This window comes from Aquarana catesbeiana, linkage group LG12 (genome assembly GCF_042186555.1).
Source record: "Aquarana catesbeiana isolate 2022-GZ linkage group LG12, ASM4218655v1, whole genome shotgun sequence".
Lineage (NCBI taxonomy): Eukaryota > Metazoa > Chordata > Amphibia > Anura > Ranidae > Aquarana > Aquarana catesbeiana.
The window spans coordinates 50,009,687-50,031,101 of NC_133335.1; the positions used below are offsets into that span (position 1 = coordinate 50,009,687).

At 43.0% G+C, this 21,415-nt stretch overlaps 1 protein-coding gene across 1 annotated transcript in view; it reads left to right on the top strand.

The window, feature by feature from the left end:
* Positions 1 to 8,564: 8,564 nt before the first annotated feature.
* The window catches only part of LOC141114199 (homeobox protein DLX-6-like), a 30,062-nt gene continuing 17,211 nt past the window's right edge, over positions 8,565 to 21,415 (top strand). The window contains exon 1 of the mRNA XM_073607739.1: positions 8,565 to 9,168. Within this exon, the coding sequence (XP_073463840.1) occupies positions 8,856 to 9,168 (313 nt within the window). The 5' untranslated portion in view covers positions 8,565 to 8,855. The remainder of the gene's footprint in view (positions 9,169 to 21,415) is intronic.

Genomic DNA, 21,415 nt, shown 5'->3' on the forward strand with positions numbered 1-21,415 from the left:
ACTCTGAAGCAGTGACTGCATTTACACAACACATACAGACCTAGACTGATTCTGATTGAGCAAAGGCCATGACCATTCAGGGCCAACATGTAAACCTCAATGGTGTGCAATTGGCAGCAGCACTACTGGCTGCGCATTTTTTTTTTTTTTTTTTTTGGCACAACTTGAATAGATTTCAGTTCCTGAGTGATAAAACCCATAGCAATCAATCAAAATTGGCTCTCCTGGAGCCTTCCAATACAAGGTAAATTGACTGGTTTCTATAGGTTACAGCAGTTAAGAATCCATGTTTAATGCAAAACTATACCTGCCTCCTCTCCAGTGATGCGACGCCTTACTAGTGCCAACCTCTTCTTGCCAGCTTTTTCAAGGTTCAGGATCTTTGGCCATCTTGTCAGACTGGCACCTCCACTGTCACTAGTCTGAGCCTGCCTTGTCACCATAATTTCCCGTTATTACAGCCAGCATTCAAACTTGATGAAGGGGAAACAGACCCCACAATGTGTTGTCTTTACCTTATTTTGATCTTTGTCAAGATTAATATACTTGTACTGGTAGGCTTAGGAATATATGGTGCCCTCATCTTTTGCTCTCTTGATTGGCATGCACGGCATGATGACGTAACTCCTGTGCATGTTGCGTTATTCGTTCTGGCACCTGGCAGATGCCAGGATTGTACATGAAGCTGTGCATGCTCAGTTCGGTGTACAGGCAAAGAAACTGACCAATACTCCCCTCCCAGTGGTGGCTGGTGGTGTATTTTTTGGGAGGGCGGCAAACTGCACCCATAGCCACCCCCCCCTTTTTTTAAGCCTATTAGAGCCTCTAGCTCTAATCACGTGCTTAAAAAAAAAACAGATTGGAATCCATGCGTCCGGCAATCGCATGTAGATTAGGGGACCGGACGCATGGATGGGGCGGGGGTGCAGCTGTGACCCCTCCACTCCATCGATCCAATGTCCAGAAGATGCCTGCCAGGAGCACTTGCCTCTTCAGACAGTCTTCTTCTGGGTTCTGATGCTTGTGTACAGTGCAAACAGACAGGCAGGTATACTTTTAATGCGGAAGAGACCTAGATTGATTTACCAAAACTGGAGAGTGCAAAATCTTATGCAGCTGTGCATGTTAGCCAATCGGCTTCTAACTTGAGCTTGTTCAAATAAGATTTGACAAAAAACCTGGAGGATGATTGGTTTCTAAACACAGCTGCATCACATTTCATACTCTCCAGTTTTAATAAAACTCGTGTTTCTTCTGCAATAAAAGATTTTCCTTCTTGCAAATCTTTGAATTTATGTGAAACTTCTGCTTTAAACGGTTGGTTAAGAAATTTAATATAATGTATAATTTTTAGGCAATCCTTTTTTTTTTTTTTTGAGTACTAAAATACCTATTCTCCAATTGACCCTGCAGCAACTTATGAATTTAGAATATATATATATATATATATATATATATATATATATATATATATATATATATATATATATATATATATATATATATATATATATATATATATATATATATATATATATATATATATATATATATATATATTCCCATTCCCTTTTTTAGTTTAATTCATCTTTCCACCTCACAGCTAAATTCAGGAAAGGAACTGCAGAAGGAAGGGCCAAAAAGGGATGCTGAGAGGAGTCAGAAGACTCTCTACAGTCCTGGAAACCTAAAGCCACTTTCCTTTTGTTTGGTGTTCTGTACAGTTGCATAGTAACTGTCGACGGCTGTTTTTTATTTCTGCATTTGACGTGCATTGGGAATGGAAGTCAAACCCAGGTCAGTGAAATACCATTAAACTTACTTTTAGCAGTACATATGACTGTTCAGAGGCTGCATTTGACCTGCATTGGCTTTTTTTGGACGTAGCAAGTCCTTCTGAGGTGCGTTTGAATCGAAGGTCAAAGGGAGTTTTCTTGGCAAATGCTTCATTTTCTAGCCACATGAGTTTGAATGGAAAATGCAGTGTTTGGACAAGAATGCCAGTCAACATGAACCCTTAAAGCAGACCCCTTGCTGCCAACTATTGTACATTCCATGGGACCGCATCCTAACCGCTTGCTAAATGCAGCTATGGTTCCCGCAGTGCCTACTTGCACCACAGTAGATCAATGTCAAATCCCTACCGGGAAAGAAAATATTCCCTTTGGATTGAAAAACGGGCATGCAGGAGGCTGCAGTATTGCTGCCTGTAAACCAGCTGTCAACCATGGTTTGAAAAGCTATTCACCATGGATTGCTTTTCAGGGAGCAGTTAATGCAACGCACATTAACACTTGACACAACCTGTATTAATGCCCCGCACAAATGTAAATTTGCCCAGACTGACCCTACACATATTTGATTCGCCAGTTTTCGGGGGCCCCACTTATTTTGTATATGGTGCTTAGTCCAGGTTCTATTTATACCCGATGCTGGCTGTCAGTAAAATATATAATGTGCGATAAAAGTCACATCAGACATTTTAGAAGCTATTTTTAAACTTCATTTAATGAGTTTCATCAGCTGTATTTTCCATGCGAGGGAGGACTGGAATGGTGTTTGACATTGGGGTGGATCATGCTCTTTCCAAAGCAAACAGATGTACCAGGGCACAATTTATTGCCTTGTTTGTCCACACCGGACACAGAGGTCATCCCTCTGGACAGCCAAGTGACCTCATGGTAGTTTAGGAGGTCACGGCTTGCTTTAACAACTCATGGCATAGAATATAAATGTGCCTGTAAAGAACTGTTGCCTATAGCAACCCATCCAATTGTAAATGTCATTTTTATCAGGGTTCAAAATTCACAGCCTGACCATGGTTGCGCGGGTTAACACATGTATTTTTATTTTTTTCCCTCAATTTTATTGAATAAAAACCTACTTGGTCTGATCAATGGTCTGGAATTCGGGCTGATAAATAGAATTGAAGCACCTCTTTATTCATTAACTAATGCAACTTGTGTAAGTACATGAATTTGACTTGCTAATCCTTACACAAGTGGTTATCAAACACTGGGCCATGGCGCACTGCCAGGCCACAGCCTCCCAGCTCCTGAAACTCTAGTCAGCTGTAGATGTAGAAGCTTCTGCAGTGCCTCCCAGCTCCCATTAGTGCCCTCAACCTCTTATCATGGCCCACCATGTCCCTCAACCTTCCACAGTAGCTCCCATAGTGCTACCCAACCTCCCATACTGGCCCACCATGCCCCCTCAACCCTCCAGTGCCCCCCAACCTCCCATACTGGCCCACCATGCCCCTCAATCTTCCACAGTGCCTCCCAGCTCCCATAGTACTACCCAACCTCCCATACTGGCCCATCATGCCCCTTGATGTATCACATAACCCTAATCCTTCTCCTGCGAGCCTGCAGCCCCCCCCCCCCAATTCAGCTTCCAAAAGTGCCCCCTGGTCCCTGAAAAGCATGCCAGTCTCCCACATTGCCTGTGGGATGCCCCCTGCAGAAACCTCATACCTCCACAGTACAGCCAAAGTACCCTAGTCCTTTTGGGAACCCCACTGCACCACAGAGAGATTCAGCAGCACTATTAATATTAATACATATTTTATAGCTGTGTCTTCTATCCTTAAACTATCTCTCCTGCACCCCTCTTCTCCACCCCACACCTTATATATATCACCCTCACTTCTGTCCTCTCCATATTACTGCACTCACCAACTCTGGCTAATTCTAAATCCACACGCCCAATACTCCAAACCACTGGGGCATGTCCCCCCCCCGCATATAAATCACACTCCCACATTACCACCCTCACCCTTCTGCTTCTCCTATCTTCTGGTGATGTTTCCCCAAACCCTGGGCCTCCTTCATCTAACTGTACTCAACATGCCCTTTATCGTACACCCTCTGGCTGCAGCTGCAATGCACACAATCTAGTTCCCATTTCTCTTCTTCCCAACACCAGACTCCCTTTCTCTTGCGCCCTTTGGAATGCTCGCTCTGTCTGTAACAGACTCGCCTCCCTCCATGATCTCTTTATTGCTAACTCATTTAATCTACTTGTCATTACTGAAACCTGGCTTCACGAATCCGACACTGCATCTTCTGCTGCTCTATCCCACGGTGGTCTTTGGACTCACTCCTCCAGACCCAGTGGACACAAAGGAGGGGGTGTTGGAATCCTTTTAGAACCACATAGCACCTTTTAAAGTACTTCACCCACCTCCCTCTCTGTCACTCTCCTCATTTGAGGCGCACTGCATTTGTCTCTTCTCCTCAGTTTCTCTAAGGATAGCTGTGATCTACTGGCCCCCTGGTCCAGTATCATGTTTTCTTGATGACTTCTCTGCCTGGCTACCCTAACAAAAAGAAAATGCAGTTTTTTTGCCATTGTTTGAGTTTTTCCCACATTTCTCTCTTCTGAAATCCCCACAATCATTCTTGGGGACTTCAACATCCATACTAATACTCACATTCCTGCAACTTCCAAACTTCAGTCTAACCTCCTCCTTTGTCCTGAAGCAATGGATACATGCTCCTACTCACTCTGAAGGCAACACCCTTGACCTTGTCTTTTCCCACCTATGCACTCAATGCAACCTCTCCAACTATCCTTACCCTCTTTCTGACCACTGCCTTATTAACTTCACTCTCTCCCTCACCTCTGCCTCTTCACCCTCCATACACCTAACGGTTACCTGTAGAAACCTTCACCATCTCAACCCTTTTCTCTACTCTGCTACTGACCACCTCCATGACAAAATCGCACCTCTGTCCTGCACCAACCTAGCCATTTCTGTCTACAACACTTCACTTCTAGCCTCACTGGACACACTGGCCCCCCTCACTACAGAGTCAGGTCCCGCCCCTTTCAACACTGGCAAACAGATTACACTAGAAGTCTGAAAAAACACAGCCGTGCTCTCGAGCGCCTGTGGCGTAAGACTAAGTCCCAGAAAGACTTCAGCCAGTATAAATCTGCCCTCCAAAAATACAATTCCAGCCTCCTTACTGCCAAGCAGGCCTATTTCATCATCCTCATTAAAAACTTATCATCCCGTCCCCGTCAACTCTTTTCTACGTTCAACTCTCTATTTCGCCCTCCACTGCCTCCACCCACTAACTCACTCACTGCTCAGGAGATCGCCAATCACTTCAAACTGAAGATTGATACAATTCGGGAGGAGATCTCTACTGTTCAGACACCCTCCATGCCTTACACCTCATGTCCACAGGTACAATCATTACTTCCCTCTTTCAACCCCACCACTATAGAAGAGGTTGCTAAATTACTTGCTAACGTCCATCTTGCCATTTGCCCTCTGCATCCTGTTCCCTCACAAATGCTACAGTCACCCTCTAGCTCCATTCTACACTCTCTAACCCACATCTTCAATCTCTCCCTCTCTTCTGACATCTTCCCCAATTCCGTAAAACATGCACTTGTCCGCCCGCTACTTAAAAAGCCCTCACTGGCCCCATCCAATCTCAACCTACGCCTCATCTCCTTGCTCCCCTTTTTATCCAAACTCCTTGAACGTCTAGTCTACAACCGACTTAGCGTCCATCTTGCTGATAATAGCCTTCTTGATCCCCTTCAGTCTGGATTTCGTCCTCCAACATTCCACAGAAACTGCTCTCCTAAAACTAACAAACGATCTACTAATGGCCAAAACTAAGGGACACTATTCTGTGCTTCTACTTCTGGACCTCTCTGCTGCCTTTGATACGGTTAACCACCCCTCCTCCTCAAACTCCATGCCTTATGTCTCCATGACTGTACTCTTCGCTGGTTTTCTACCTACTTATTTAACCACACCTTTAGCGTTACCTACAATGTTACTGCCTCCTCCCCTATTTCTTTCTCTGTTGGGGTCCCCCAAGGTTCTGTTCTTGGACCTCTCCTATTTTCAATCTACACCTCCTCCCTGGGTCAGCTGATAGCCTCCCACGGCTTCCAATACCATCTCTACGCTGTCGACACCCAAATCTATTTCTCTACCCCTCAACCCACTCAGTCTCCTCACGTATCACTATTTTACTATCAGATATATCAGTCTGGATGTCACACCACTTCCTCAAACTTAATCTATCCAAAACTGATCTAATCATTTTTCCTCCCCCATGTGCCTCTTCCCCTGATCTCTCGGTCAAAATTGATGGCACAACTATCAGCCTGTCCCCACATGCCAAGGTACTAGGAGTAGTCCTGGGCTCTGAACTCTCCTTTAAGCCCTATGTCCAATCACTGTCCAAATCTTGCCACCTCAACCTCTGGAACATCTCAAATACGCCCCTTTCTAACCAATGACACAACAAAGCTCTTAATACACTCCCTGGTCATCTCTCGCCTTGATTACTGCAACTCCCTCCTCATTGGCCTACCTCTGCATACTCTATCTTTCCCTTCAGTCCATCATGAATGCTGCTGCCAGACTCATCCACCTTACCAACTGTGTCTCTGCTGCTACTCTGTCAATCCCTCTACTGGCTTCCGCCAAAATACTAACTACCTACAAAGCAATCCACAACTCTGTCCCCAGCTACATCACTGACCTAGTCTCAAAATACCAACCTAATCATTCTCTTTGTTCTTCTCAAGACCTCCTGCTCTCTAGCTCTCTCATCACCTCCTCCCATGCTTGTCTCCAGGACTTTTCCAGAGCCTCTCCAACCTATGGAACTCCTTACCCCAATCTATTCATCTATCTCCTACTCTATTAGCTTTTAGACGATCCCTGAAAACCCTCCTCTTCAGAGAAGCCTATACTACCCACACCTAACAACTGTATTTTCATTTTGCCTGTCTGATCATCCCCCACAGCTACTCCCCTTTGTTCCACTTGACCCTCCCTTCTAGATTGTAAGCTTTAACTAGCAGGGCCCTCTGATCCCTCCTGTATTGAATTGTACTGTCTTCCCTGATGTAAAGCGCTGCCCTAACTGTTGGCACTATATAAATCCTGTATAATAATAATATATTCCCATACTTTTATTGTGTTGGTATAAACGTTTCTTTTTATTGTTGGGGCATGGAAGGTTTTTAAAGAATTTTACCAGGCCCTGGTCTCCATAAGGTCGACAACCAATGCCCTACACAGCAGACTGGGAGAGTGAGCATTGGCACTAGTAGCCAATCAGGGGTCCTGTATGCTAATATGCTGACAAGGCACATGCTGTTATAGGAAGAAAGAACAGAGGGATAATGGCATCAGTTTCCCGCTGCTACTTTCCCAAAATAGTTGTTAAAATTAGTCACAAACATTTGCTTTGCTAAGTGAACAGACTCCATTCTCTTAGTAAATCAACCCAATTCTACTTCTGGATCTGTTTGGCAAATGACAAATGGGGAAGAAAAGTGTATGCATAGTGAAAAGCTATTTTTTTTTAGGCTAGAGTAAGGGTTAAGACCCCTGCCAGGTTGTTTTTCCTGTCTGTACTATTGGAGATTTCCCTTCACTTTCTTTGCCAGAGACATAACTGGTAAAAAATCTCAAAGTGAGTGTAGTATCCCCCTCTGAGGGCCTGTTCACACTAAAACAATCCGTGTGTTATGCGTAAATCCACATTGCATTAGGGCAGCCCATTAGTTATGAATGGGTTGCCGTCACAACACAATGGATGAAAAAGTTTTATGCCTGGGTGTAAATTTGTAGATTTTTAAAATGTAATATAATTTCTTGAATAAAAATAAATTCCATCCTGCTCCTTTTGCCGGTTGAGGGGTTTAAGGACGTTGGGGTTGAGTTACTTAAACTTTACAGTGCAAAGTCTAGGGCAGCCCTGCATCAACCAGTCAGCTTCCAGATTTTACTGTCAAAGATTAATTGAAAAAGCTTAAGCTAGAAGCTGATTGGATACCAAGCACAGCTGAACAAGATTTTGCACTCTCCACTTTTAGTAAATCAACTCCAGTGTGACCGTATCTGTTTAATGATAGTGACTGTCTATGCAAATGCAGCCCCCACCTTAGACTACATTTCCATTGCTCCTCCCTCTATTGTAGCCACCACCAAAATTCCCATTATTGGACCTCCCTCTATCCATCATGGGCTAGAACTTGGCCACTAGGCTAAGACTACATCAAGGGTGGTCACATGTTCCTCCATACCCAGAAGCACTTGATATTATGCCGTGGCGGTCATGTAGAAGGGATCTGCAGAGGATCCCTGGAGAGGGGAATATAAAGAGGTCTAGGAGATCATAGGACCTTACATTGCTACTTTAAATTCCTTAATGGGCAACATGACTGTCTTCCGGAAACAAGTCAAAGCCAATAACTGGGATCACAGCAGCTATTACGAATCCTTTCATATTTTACTATATTGTTTCCTCTAGATGCATTGTACTATAGTATACATGCACTGAAAACAATAAAGCTACCCTTTAAATTATATATTTGTAAGTGTCATTCGCGTGCCTTGCAGGGGATTCCACGTCAATGTATCTAAACAGATGCAAGCTCCTTGACAATAAACATACTGTGTGTTTTTTTTTTTTTTTTTTTTTTTTTGTTTTGCAGATGATGTCCCTCCCTCCTCCCTGTCATCCTCACTTGTTGATCAGACTGCTGAAGCAAGTTGTAACCTGCAGACCAGCTCGGGTCTGAACAGTCTTCATTCAACCAGCTGCCTGAAAAAAAGAAGTAATTATATTAATGAGGGCTTCCCTGGGGAAGAATCTGTGACATCAGGAGAGGTGCTTACCAATTACAGGGCTGGGGGGTGGCTCCAGGACTTCAGTAGAACTGACTTGTAGGAACACTTGCCAAATGACAGACTAGTAATGTTTGACTAAAGTTTCTGGTGGCTGGAAAAGATATGAAATGGAGCGTGATGATGGCTCAGCACCAGGTTTGACATCAACGAGGACTGGTTGACCACCAAAGCTGAGATGACCTCTATTGCTGATTCTTTTTTGGACCCATCAAAGTCTTCCTATCTTGAGTTTGGCCATGGACCACCATCTTCTTCACAAAGCCAACACTCTCCAGTTTTGACACATGGACCTTATTCCTTGCATGGCTTCCATCCAGCTGGCCATGAGGGCCTGTTTTCTCCAGGAGCTTCAGCCTATGGAGGACGGTCATTCCCATACCCCTATTCTACCTCCGCAGCCAACCAGCATCATAATGGGAATCCGTACCTGAGCTACCAGCATTACAATAATACACTTAACCACAGTGGTAGACTACATGAAGATCCCGGTAGGTTATAGCACATTGCCAAACGGCATCTTCTGACATTGATGCAGGATTAATACTATTTAACAAAGCAATGGAAAGAGCAATGATTAAGTGCAGTAACTCTTAGTAACCAATCACATTTCAGGGAACGCCTGTCCTATAACCTACAGCCTAATTCGAATTGGTTGCTGTGATTTACTGCCCTTTGCACATTGGTCTTTTAACTTATGGTATGCATTTATTACTTGCTAAGTGACAGTAAATGTATTGCAAGGGCAATGTTGTAGAGTAAAAAGTAACGACCTATAGGGGATTGGCTCTGAGCACCCCAGAGTAGAAATTAGATTTATGCTACAGGCCACTGTAATGCATACAGCGAATTACAATTTCTTAAGTTATCCACAAGTTTCCTCATTGAATAACGCATACTATATTATGCCCAAGTTATAATTAGATCATATTCTTCTTTATTGTATTTGTTACTATATCCTGTTTATGTGCTGAAGTTTTATTTATTTAATTCTATTTATGATTCTTAACATATTTACCTCTTTATTTTAGCTAATTGATACTGATTTATATTAGCCTTTTATAATCTTTTTTTTTTTTCTTTTTTTTTGTATAGCACACATGTTCAGTATAACTGTATAAAAAAGTCTTCATATGATTAAGGCTTACATCAAATGCAAGTTCTAAGTAGCTAAATATTTTAATCTAAATAACCACTAGACCTGTGATGTTTGGTTAGTCTGTACGGTGGTCAGTTCAAAGGTACCCTCACCTGGTCTTTTTTCCTGTCTAGCCAGCGCATTTAGAAAACTCCAAAAGCTGGAATGCATAGAGCTCCTTACATGGGGGACGTGGAAGCTGTGCGTCTGTATGATGTGTTCACCTACACTGGGGGTACAGTGTGTGCATTTTTCACCCTCAGATCAATCAAAGTTTACAATGCTTGTCAGCACAATACATAATATTAAATATATGTTCTATGGACATCATTTGTATAGTAGAGAGACATTCTTCTAATTTTATTTTTGTCAGAACTTTGAGATACAGGAAAATGTATTATTGTTATGGGCTGTCCATGTGATAGATGGAATATCTATATCAAAATATCTGTCCATTTTATCCATCAATAGATTCAAATAATTTTTGATCCCACTCTCCAAAGACATGCTGGTAGGTTAATTGGCTTCTGAATTGGCCCTAGTATATGAATGTGAGTTAGGGACCTTATGCCCTGTACACACGGTCAGATTTTCAGACAGAAAAAGTGCGATCGGATTGTGTTGGAAATTCCGATCGTGTGTGGGCTCCATTGGGCTTTTTCCGCCAGAATTTCCAACACAAAGCTTGAGAGCTTGCTATAAAATTTTCCGACAACAAAATCCGATCGGTTAAATTCCGATCGTGTGTACACAAATCTGACGCACAAAGTGCCACGCATGCTCAGAATAAATTAAGAGATGAAAGCTATTGGCTACAGCCCCCTTTATAGTCCCGACGTATGTGCTTTACGTCACCGCGTTCAGAACGATCGGATTTTCCGACAACTTTGTGCGACTGTGTATGCAAGACAAGTTTGAGCCAACATCCGTCTGAAAAAATCCATTAGTTTTGTTGTCGGAATGTCGGACGTGTGTACAAGGCATTAGAGTGTAAGCTCCTTGCCAGTAGTAGCTGATTTAAAGTACAATATATGTAAAGTGCTGCATAAATTGATGGTGCTATAGAAGTAACTTAAATAATAATAGAGGATAGCCATGATAGAGCAATAGATATAGATAACAGTGACTGGATGCATAGATCTCACAATAGACAGATAATGGCATAGCTATATATCACTGCATCTCTTTCACTATCTATCATGATTATCCAATCTATGTCAAGATGAATTATTTAAATCTATCTAGATCTCAGTAGATGGACAAATAGATTTAAATCATTTAATCTGTCCATCTATTGAGATCTGTCCATCTATTAAGATCTAGATAGATTCTAATAATTTTGTCATAGAAAATCATGATAGATAGTGAATCGGATATGGAGTGATGGATATCACAATAGATACTGTGATAGTCAGTGATAGGTAGGTAGATAGGGGAAATAAAAGAGGTAGGTAGTCATAAAATTCATTTTGATTCTATCACAATGTCTATTGTGATATCTGTATCTCTCTCTATTTCTATCACAATATCTATCGCTATTATCCAATCTATCTATGACCAAATGAAATATTGGAATCTATCCATGAATGGATAGATTCCATTTTTGTTTGAACCAACTGGATATTCAATAAGATATCTATATATTCATCTATTGAGATCTCAATAGATAGATCTGGACATCCAATAGGATATCTATATATCCATCTATGGGGATATCACTGGATAGATCTGGACATCCATAGATAGATTAATCTATTGAGATTTCAATAGATTTATAGCTATCTTATTGGATGTCCAGATCTATCGATTGGGACCTTCTATAGATGGATAGATTCAAATAATTCATTTTGTCGGCACAAAATAAAAAATAAATATTTCTATTTATCTCTTGGTTGGTCTATCTAATCAGTCTATCAATTGCGATCTGTTTAGATAGATCTGATGGACAGAAACTCTGCATCCGGTAAGGTGATGTAAACTGTGACTATGTCCATCCAATCAGATGTCAGTATACAGCAGTGAAATCCGTTAACAATTCATTCTGATTGGTCGCTGAGCATTTCCATTTCATTCTAAAGAAGTCGATCTAGTTGATATTGTCTCAGACGGCTCTGCTTCTCTCTGTGGGACATTCACCATCTATAGATTTGTATCATTTAATGGGTATAGCTTTTCAGCTGAACCTTCTATCTGTGTAGTTCTACTTCTAGTGTGTCATTAATTTGTCCTGTTTCTTGTGCCACGTATCATATCTGCGTTTTATGGCAATCTGTCTCTCCTTTATTTTGGACTTGGCCATCTGCGGATTAATATAACGCCTCCTTTTTATTCTGTTTAAGGATAATATCTTGAACGGCTATTTTCTGCAGGTCTCTACATCAGTCCATTTTTAACTTTTTTAATTTACACTGTAGTTGCTGAGTAGGTAGCAGTGGAAAATTGGCCAGTCTGCCTTTTTGCTAAGCAGTTTGGTATGTTTAGCAACAGACACCATGCAGATGTGATTACCTGCGACAGTGTCATCCAGTCATTGATTTGTACAGGCGAGCGGCCACAGCTGATCAGAAACTGGTCATGCCTGTCACAGAAATGCACTGATATGGGCTGGCCATGTTAATGAGCACTCAGAGTGATGTGTGATTTGACACCCACTTGAAGTCTGAAGCCAAGTTTGTGTTTTTTTTTTTTTTTTTTTAGGACCTGGATAGAGTAGGGATTACTTAAGGGCACACTGTTGCATTTTTACCGTACACAACACAAGCTGCAACAAAAAAAGCATACCACCTGTTGCGTCAGCACCGCCAACCGTACGTGACCCATTTAAGTGAATGGAGCCCCAACTTATTCAGACTGAGACCACAGTTGGGACATGGCGGTACAGGCCTTACAGGGTTAAAACGGGCAATAAGGAGGTGACCTCTTGCCTCCTCGCCACCTCTTAAATGGATTGAAAAGCAATCCATCGCAGATCACTGTTCAGAGGAGAGGCAAGTATAAACTTAGGCTGACTGTACACGGTAAATTATCATCGCTTTTTCGTGCGAACATCATTCAAAAATCGAGCAATAATTAGGATCCATTAATCAGAAATGTCAATGCTTAGAATTTTTACAGATGAAATATTTTACTAGCCCGTGTCGTGTATTTATTATTTTTATTATATATATTTTTATTTTATTATATATATTTTTATTATATTTTTATATATTTTTTTTTTTCTATCAAAAATTTGCCTACACTGAATTTTGTTGAAATGGGGGGGGGGGGGGGGGTTCCATCCTGATCCCACAAAGTTTTTGAAAATCGACCATCAGTATGACTCTTGTATTGCTGCCGCTTGAGCCCCATTCAGACTTTGCAATCTGGAACCGCAGGCAGAATTGTTGCTATTCCAAATTGCATGGCAATAGCTGCAAACAGCACAAAACGTTTTTGGGTACCATTATCCTTCAACGGGACCCCAAACGTGATGTGTTTGTCGCAATCAAGCCTTTGAAAATTGCGTGAAGAGTTGTGCCTGAAAAGCAGCAGAAGTGTCTTCAAGCGACAGATGCACATAGTGTGTAGCTCATGCAAGTGAATGTGTTTGGCTGTCCCTACTCAACATGTTGAGTTGTGCAACAATTATGCTTTAAAAATCGTGTAGCGGGAACACTGGTTTCTGCTATGTGATATGTGAACGGGGCCTAAAGCTGGACTCCTGGAGTTCATCAAAATCTACTACTGGCGTGGGCTTCCTCCTGCCATGCAAGGCTTAAATGCATGTCCAATCTAGGGGTGCAGGGGTAAGGTGTATTGCAAAGCTGCATGCTTTCGGGCACTCATGCGTGCTCGCTCCCGAGCACCACTCCTGTGTTTCCATAAGGCACGCAGCAGGGCTCGGCCCCACTCCCTCCCCGCTGGATAGGACTGACAACAGCAGGAGCCAATGGCTCCCACTGCTGTGTCTGAGCCAATGAAAAAAATCGGAAAAGCCTGTGCCTGTGCTCTTATGCACAGCGCTGGATCAAGATCAGGCTCAGGTAAGTAAGAGGGGGGCTAGGGGGGCTGACTTTTTTTTTTTTTTTTTTTTACCTGAATGCATTAAGGTAAGACAGGACTGCTGAGAAGCATAGGCTCATTTATGACCAACTAATAAACCAATACCTTGCCCCCCAAAGAGACACAGAAGCTGTTTAGGTTGGAAATAGGGCAAGGCCACAGCTTTATTGAACTTTCCAAGTGTACCAAACACCAATGGCAGTCAGTTTTACCGTGAGCACCAGAAGCCTAACTAGAATCCTTCAGGTTCCCAGTGCAAGAAACCACGAATGACGTCGACCCCCACCCCCCAACCACTTCCAGCCGAGCCCCGGGCTTCCAGTTCTTGGAGGGCATCCATGGACATCCTTCCAGAACCCTGCCCCCTGGGAGGCGCATACAGTGCACTCTGTGACAGCTGATCACGTTAAAGGGCCAATCACAGAGGCCCTTTACCATGTGATCAACTGATCACATGTAAATATACTTGCCGCTTATCGGCAGTCCTTTTTCCCATGCTGTGTATGTGTGAGGAAAGGAGAGCCGATAACTGGCATGGCTGTCAGTACATTAACACTGATAATCAGTGCCTCCTCAGCAGGACTCTGAGCTGTCTCTCTCTCATACAGCCCAGAGCCTGCACTGACAGTTCCCCCTTCCTCGCATGGATGGGAGAGGAGAGAGCTGATCTGCTCCTTCTCCTCCTGCCCCTCTCCTCCTATGTGCACCACGGGAAGGGTGAAAGACAGGAGGTGAATGATCAAATTCAGCTGCTTAGCTTCACACTTCCCGCGGTGCACACACAGGAGGAGAGGGGCGGGAGGAGAAGGATTAGATCGGCTTTCTCCTCTCCCATCCGGAGAGAGGGGCAACTGTCAGTGCAGGTTCTGGGGCTGTATGAGAGATGCTCTCAGCTCAGAGTCCTGCGGCCACAACTGCGCTGGGGCCTCCCGACAGTGGTGGAACGCCAGGGCCTGGTCACAACTGCCTTTGTGACCGTGGTAGTTCTGCCACTGGCGAGCACCCATAAAACATAATTTTACAGTAGGCCTGTCTTTCCCATCAGTGCCAGACCGGCATCAGACTGACCCCAGAATTTAACTTGAGGGCATAGCCCATTAAGCAACATCAATTGCTGGCAAGGTCAAAACTGCTAATAAAGTTGTGACAAAACATCACAATGGGCAGGAAGGGGCACAACTCTTGTGACAGCTGAATCTCTTCAGAGCAGTTGGATGATCCCCAGCGTAGCCTTTTCCTAGAGTTCAGGCTCCACCCAGTCACCTCAGGTCTTTATAGCCAATCCTAAGGGAACTACTTACCTTCCCTTTTTAGGTTCACGCCCACAATGATGCCATGCTTCCAGCAGTCAAGGCTCCCTTTCCCTAAAGGAGGTTCAAGGGGCCAGTCTGCTTTTTGAACTACTAGAACAAAGTAGATATTTTTGTAGTAAATGAAAGGGAAAGCCAGCTTGCACTGAGGCGCCTACATCTTCCAATTGCCAAGCTTTGTTCAGTCTTTTCAGACCACTTTTATTCATGTATAATTAATTAAAACACAGCATCTGTTAGAACCTCTATCATGTCTGTGTCATCCATGGACAAATTTGCCTCTTTTTGAGCCAGCCATACATTGATCGAAACTGGGCCCCGTTCAGCAGGGATCGGCTGAGATTTGATCCATGTATTGGCAGGCGGATTGTACCAAGTCGATCCATCAATACAACCAGCCAAGCTTTCTTGCATCTAGGGGCTTGTATTATGGTGAGAGATCTCTCCAATGGGGATGGAGCCAGAAACCAAACTTGTTTTCTAATAAAATGGTGAAGGGTTTGACTCTCTGGTATTTCCTTGCTGTCCATGTCTTCCTGTTCCAGGTGTTGCCAAGGACAGGAAATGATGGGAAATCTGTCCAATGGGGTCACCAACAGCAAAGAAAACCTGTGCAACTGGTGCAAAACCACCACTTTGTGAAAAACCACAAAGCTTCACAGGGACTAAACGGAAATGTAGATCTTTTTTGCAACAAAAGAATGTGTAATCTACCATTACAAGCAATTAGCGGTCGTCTTTCAATCACACACCGATGAAATGAAATCTGGTTGATTAGTGAACTTGTACATCACTGTGTGGAGTGGTTTTTTAGCGCACACAAAAAAATAAAAATAAAAAATCATTGCATGTTTACTACTTAAAGCGGGGTTCCGGCTTTTTTTTTTTTTTTTTGTTTTTTTTTTTTTTTTTTAAAAGGCAGCAGCTACAAACACTGTAGCTGCTGACTTAAATTTTTTTATGAATTTTAATGCCATTTCCTTAGGGTGGTCTATGTGATCTATGTTGTTGAGCTCTCCCCTAAGCCACAAAAGCAGCCATACGGGGTTGTGGGGTTAAAACCAGCAGTAAGTAGGCAACAAAACACTGCCCGTCTAAAGCCCTATGAAAAGTGATCAGCTGTGGATCGCTCTTCAGAGGGCCAACACAAGTGTAACCGAGTCTTTACATTGTGTGGGGTTTTTTTCTTTTCTGCCTGCTTGTAACATCCTCCATGAGCTCACAAACCTCTTTTCCCTCTTTCTTTTTATTTTATTTTGGAATGAGCAGTGAATGTTGTGGTCACGTACACTGCAAATCCCTAATCCAGCTTGGGTGCAGGAAAGGGGGTGGATACACTCTTACAGTAAGACCATGGAGAACGAGTGTAGCCACCCTGTAACTGATTACAGCAACCTAAAGGAACTTGGTGATTTTTGAGACTGAGTTAAAAAAATGTGGGAAGGTTTTTTTTATTTTCATCATGCTTGACTTGTCTGTACCCATGGGGAAATTAGGGGATCTAGGGGGTGCTGGGGTGGCCTACCCCCCCCTCTTCCCAATAGCAATGTCCCCAAATCCTATCACATCCCCTCCCACGCAAGCATAAACTGTGTCCTACCTAAACATGTACACAGAGGAGAGAGTGGAAGGCAATACAGTTCAGGATGGAGGGTGGGAGCTGCCGGAGATAACTATTCATAAGGTGGTGATTGGTTGCTAGGAACGCTCCCACCCTCCAACTTGAGCTGTGCTGCCTCTGTTCTCTGCTATGCCATGAGGATAAGTGTGGCAGAGGAGGCAGCACCTATAGTGGCAGGGGTTGGCAAAGTAGGGACCTGTTTGCAGTCTGCTTGATCGCGATAGACAGGTTGCAAGCCCCCATCTTACACTAAGCTGCCCCCACCTGACACTGTCCTAGCACCAACTACAGCTCTCCTATATATGTTAGAGTATGGCATTAGGTTAAAGATCTGCTGCTTTTAAAACCATGCCCATTTAAAAAAATGTTTCTCCCACCCCCCCCAATTGAAGTACATTCTCGGCCTGCAATGGTTTTCTGAAAGGGGACCCTGGACATGTTTTTAAAATGTAATTTATGCTGAACTCCTTCTCCATTCCTTGCACTGCACACAGCCTGGGCCCAGGCAGCAGAGTTTCTCCTCCCCACCCAGCACATTATGCGGAGATCAGATTCCCTTACACACAGCCACGATCTGCACAGTGTGTAGCTGGCTGCTATGTTGCAGTACTAGCCTGTGAATTTCAGTGGTTGGAATGGCAGCACAGCTACAGTAGCCCTACTAACCTCCAATCCTCTGCCCCCCTGACATTTTTACTGCGCTCACATCAGACTGGCTAGATCCAACCCTGTCGAATATTATTCTTCACAGTGAGGTTGCATGGTCCAGGACCTCCAGCATCACATGATACAGATCAGCAAGATATCTACCATTCATCTTTGTCCCATAATGCTCCCCAGTTATAATAACATATGTGGGCTGTAAATGGAGTCTGACTGATTTTCTGCATCACTAGCAGACATGGTTCTGGATGGTGTTTAACAGCTTTGTCTGCTGACAGAATTCCCTCTACCTGTTATGCTTTTTAAAAATTAGACAATTCAACTGAAGCATGCACATTCTCGTGGAGGTTATTTTATCTGTAAAGTTACTACTTCCTCTGAAAGGATTGTCTCTGATTTTTACCTATGGGTTTAACTGATTTCCTTTTGATGGCTAAAAAAGTATATGTTCCCTTTTTTATTTTTCACCTGGTGGTAACCCTAGATATGAGACACTTCCTGCCCCTGAGTGGCAATGTTTACCCCTGCACTGTATCTACTGTATGAAGGGAGCCATCCTTGTCACCACATCCAAACATGTCTTCCTTTCTTCTTACATGGAGGTGGCTCAGGTGGGGGATTTATTAGTTTACAAAAAGAAGATACATTGTTTATTCATAACACACTACTTGTCCCAGGGTGGTTATGTTCACCAATCCACTGTACCTATAGAAGAAGCCATGTTTGCCACCCCAATTTGACTTCAAACATGTCTCCCTTTCTTCATCTTCAACAATTACTGTATTTGCGTATAACACGCGCTGGCGTATAACACGCACCCCAAGTTTAGGAGGGAAGTTTAAGGAAAAAAACTTACATTAAAATGCCCATCAATGCAGCCTTATGTCCATCTGCAGCCCTGCCCAGTGTCCATTGCAGCCTTGTCAGTGCAGCTTTGCCCCAGTGGTCAGTGCAGCTTTGCCCCCAGTGTCCATTACATGCTTGGACAGATCGCTTGAAAGATCGCCGCCGACATAGACATAGCATGTAGTTTTAAATATGGCGCCGCGGAGTTTGGAGGGACTCGGCGGAGCTGAACAAACGCCGCCGAGATGCACACATAGTTGAGTGTACTCGGCTCTTTCCGGCGACGCTCACAGACCCGCCCAGTCCTGCCCTATGATGGATATAACACAGGTCCAATGGCGGGACTGTGAGCGGTGTCAGAGCCGAGAACACTCGACTATGTGTATCTCGGCGGCGCTCGTTCAGCGCCGCCGAGTCCCTCCGAACTCCGCGGCGTCATATTTAAAACTACACGCTATGTGAATGCCGGCTGTGATCGCGGCGATCGCTCCACACGCACCTACGATTTTCCCCTGATTTTAAGGGGAAAAAAGTGCGTGTTATATGCCGATAAATACGGTAGTCATTTACATGTTAACATTGTTTAACACATTTCCACGGTGGCTACGTTCACCCATATACTGTATCTATTGAGAGCCAAAGTTGTTATGTAGGTTAGACTTCAAATATATTTCCCTTTCTGCCTCTCAATTATATGGGGAGGGGAATCAGTAGCTTACAAAAAGGGAAGAGAAGATTGTTCAGAACACATGTTCTGTTCTTGATTGGTTAAGTTCACCCCTCAACTGTATCTATGGAGAGAGCCATGGTTGTCACCCAGGCTAGACTTTAAAATGTAATTTCACCTTTACAGAAAATCTATAAGGTGAACTTACACTGGACCCCCTCCCCAGATTTTCTGTAAAGATGAACATCGTGGATGTCCCAGCTTCTATTCAGGTACTGCTAGCATCCTACATTCCATTTTGCCTTACCAGGATACTTTCAAGTACACTTTGTTTGTTCGCTCAACAGGACACCATGTGCACCAACGCCAGGCTAATCGAATATCCTGGATATCTCCATTGTGAGGACCCTTTCTGTTACTCTTCTGTTAGATTAATCGGATTCATGGTATATAGGGATGACACACCCACCAAGGATCACTTGGCTTTATCAGCATATATAAATATCTAACATTATTCCACACACTGCAGTTTCTGTAATTTGTATATTTCTTGACCTTAGGACAAGTTCCCTTGTTGGGCTGAAATATGTTGGACGCATTCTCGATCTGGGGCTATTCGTGCACTGCTTTCTCTTACTTCCTGGTACCAATGGGATCACCTGTGGAAGCTATAGGCGAAACGCGCAGTGATTCCTTGGTACTTTCACTTTCTGTGGGGCCCTTGATGTGGAAGACTACCCTTAATCCAAGTCACAAGTTCACCATATTTATGGGCATACCTACAGGTTATCTTGTATATACATAGGATCAACCCACATGGAACGATGCCATATGTACTCACCTTTTTTTTTTAAATCTATTTCATGATTTTAAGTGGTTTTTATAATGTCATAATTTTTGATTTTTATACTATTGAGTGCTCTTTTCCTTTCATTTTGGGTCTACTAGTGGCTACCAATTAAAAGTCCAGTATCACTCCACAGTTTTTCCTTGCCATTTTATATATGGATGTGGTGCCACATTCTGAGTTGTATCAACATTTTTTTTCTCTTTATCCTTTAACCTGTTGCCCACCAGCCACTGTCGTTATAAGGCGGCAGGTTGGCGCGGCTGCGCAAGCCAGCGTAGGTGTATGTCGACCCCTTTAAGAGCTGTGGGAGGCACGCCTGTGGCGCGACGCCGGAGCCAATGCGCATGGCCACCCGTGATCGTTCCACAGACAGAACGGGGATCTGTCAATGTAAACAGACAGATCCCTGATCTGACAGGGGATTAAAGAGATCTGCTGTTTGTAGTGATCAGGAACAGCGATCTCTCTCCTCCTCCAGTCAGTCCTCTCCCCCCACAGTTAGAAACGCCTCCCAGGGAACACATTTAACCCCCAGATCGCCCCCTAGTGTTAACCCCTTTCCTGCCAGTGACATTTACACATTAATCAGTGCCTTTTTATAGCACTGATTGGTGTATAAATGTCAATGGTCCCAAAAAAGTGTCAAGTGTCCAATCGGTCCACCGCAATGTCAGTCCTGCTAAAAATTGCGGATCACAGCAATTACTAGTAAAAAAAAAAAAATTTATAATAAAAATGCCATAAATATATCCCCTATTTTGTAGACACTATAACTTTTGCTCAAACCAATCAATATACGCTTATTGCTAAAAAAAAGTTTTTTTTACCAAAATATGTAGAATACATATTTGCCTAAACTGATGAAAAAAATTGTGTTCAATTTTTTTTTTTTTGTGATATTTATTATAGCAAAAAGTAAAAAAATTTTTTTTTTTAAGATTGTCAGTCTTTTTTTTGTTTTACAGTGCAAAAAATAAAAACCGCAGAGGTGATAAAATACCACCAAAAGAAAGCTGGAAAAGGACATAAATTTTGTTTGTGTACAACGTTGCATTACAGTTAAAGCAACGCAGTGCCGTATCGCAAAAAATGGCCTGGTCAGGAAGTGAGTAAATCTTCCTGGGGCTGAAGTGGTTAAACATGTCTTCCTTTCTACATCTCTGTAACACGGGGGTAGGGGACTCGTTTTACAAACGTAAGATAGTATTGTTTAATAGCACTTCCTGTCCCTAGGTGGCTACATTCACTCTTCTACTGTATCTATGGAGGAAGTCATGATTGTCACCCAGGTTGGACTTCCTTTCTTTATCCTCCACTACATGGAAGGGAGATTAGTAGAGGATACACTTGTTTCTACCTTATCTTCTATCTCATTACAGATTATTTACTCTTAAAAAAAAAAAAAAAAAAAAAAAAAAATGCAGTATGTTTTCTATATAGTTTTCTTTTTTTTTTATATTTTAATTATTAAAATAGAAAACGTTGTGGTCGTGTGATCTAATAGGTGACATTGGCAGGTCACACCTTAAAGTGGTTGCAAATCCACTCCACTAAAAAAAAAACATGCAAGACAAATGCATAATGAGCTAGTATGCATAGCAT